This window comes from Nanorana parkeri, unplaced genomic scaffold, assembly GCF_000935625.1.
Source record: "Nanorana parkeri isolate BGI_ZX_2015 unplaced genomic scaffold, ASM93562v1 scaffold1844, whole genome shotgun sequence".
Taxonomy (NCBI): Eukaryota; Metazoa; Chordata; class Amphibia; order Anura; family Dicroglossidae; genus Nanorana; species Nanorana parkeri.
Genome location: NW_017308112.1, coordinates 20,996 through 22,495, shown reverse-complemented (window position 1 = coordinate 22,495; position 1,500 = coordinate 20,996). Strand labels below are relative to the sequence as shown.

Sequence of the window (1,500 nt, the reverse complement as noted above, 5' to 3'; positions counted from 1 at the left end):
CCCAGCAGTCATTTGTTTCCCATACCACCATTGTGTAGTGCCCATACCACCATCATTTGGTGTCCATGTCCCCATCATTTCTTACCCCCATCATTTGGTTCCCATAGCACCAACAATTGGCTCTCATACTCCCATCATTTGGTACCCATACCCCATAAATCGGCTTTTATGCCCCCATAATTTGGTTCTCATAACCCCATAATTTGGTTCCCGTAGCACCATCATTTGGCTCTCATACCCCCTTTAATTTAATGTCTATACCTTTGCTTTTAATGCCCATACCCTATCATTTGGTTCTCATACCACTGTTTAGCTCCCATGCCCCCATAAATAGTTTTTCATGCCCCCATAATTTGGTTCCCCTACCCCCAACATTTGGCTCTCATGTCCGATCATTTTGGCTCTCATACCCCCATTATTTGGTGTCCACACCCCCATCATTTGGTGCCCAACACCTTCTCATTTGGTGCCCACACCCCCATTATTTGGTGCCCACACCCCCATCATTTGGTGCCCAATACCCCCATCATTTGGTGCCCAACACCTTCTCATTTGGTGCCCAACACCTTCTCATTTGATGCCCACACCCCCATCATTTGATGCCCACACCCCCATCATTTGATGCCCACACCCCCATCATTTGATGCCCACCTCCCCATCATTTGATGCCCACCTCCCCATCATTTGCATTGGTTTTGGTGGTTGCTGGCTGCACATCTTCTGTCTCTCAGGTGTCTCTTTTCCCTGATTTTTTTTTGTCTGCACTTTTGGTCTGATTTCAGCCGTCACTGAGTTCTGTAAAGAGCGAGCTACTCATCCTATCCATCATGCGGAGTCCGAGTGTGAACGGGCGCCCCACTCCAGATATCGGCCTTCCATATCGGTGACCTTAGGCTGTCATTGCCTCTGCTTCGGAAGCCATGCAAAGCTGAGGTATCAGTCTAGGGTGGAGCAGGCCTTTCATCTCCGGCGGCGCGTCTTCTGTTATGTCCGGGCGCTGCCGGGTTAATAGTTTCCACCCGCTGTCTCTCGGCGAGTCCGGGCAGCGTGGTCACCCCCGTGTGACGCCACTTCTAAATGTGTTTAGCTAACGGAGCTCACCTAACGGATTATCGGAGCCTCGTGAGTAATAGACTGCCCATTTACTTCTAATACATTTTGCATAGAGAGCAATCAACCTCCATCACTCTTTAAGATGAATCGCCGGAGCCGGCTAAATTTTAAAGATATTAGCCTGACAGCAGCCTCATAAATCAGAACGTTTTCTTAATGACGGTAAAATTAAAATATACTCTGCCTCCCCGAGAGCCAATGAAGTCTCTCCGCGCGGAAGAGAGAACAGCGAAACGCGCGCGCAAAAAAAAAAGAAAAATTAGTGGAAAGATTAATTGGTTTTATTTAGAAGGCGGAGGAAGGAGCGGCGGGCCCGGCGACGGCGTGAACGTTTGTTTAATGCCGGAGAGTAAACAGCGCGCGCGAGGGGGCCGGCCGCTTCCTGAG

The 1,500-nt window shown here is 49.5% G+C and overlaps 1 protein-coding gene across 1 annotated transcript in view; it reads left to right on the top strand.

Moving 5' to 3' along the window:
• The window catches only part of DMAP1 (DNA methyltransferase 1 associated protein 1), a 46,987-nt gene that overhangs the window by 27,709 nt on the left and 17,778 nt on the right, over positions 1–1,500 (top strand). Inside the window, 1 exon segment of the mRNA XM_018571812.1 lies at positions 894–896. Coding sequence (XP_018427314.1) covers positions 894–896 — 3 coding nt within the window.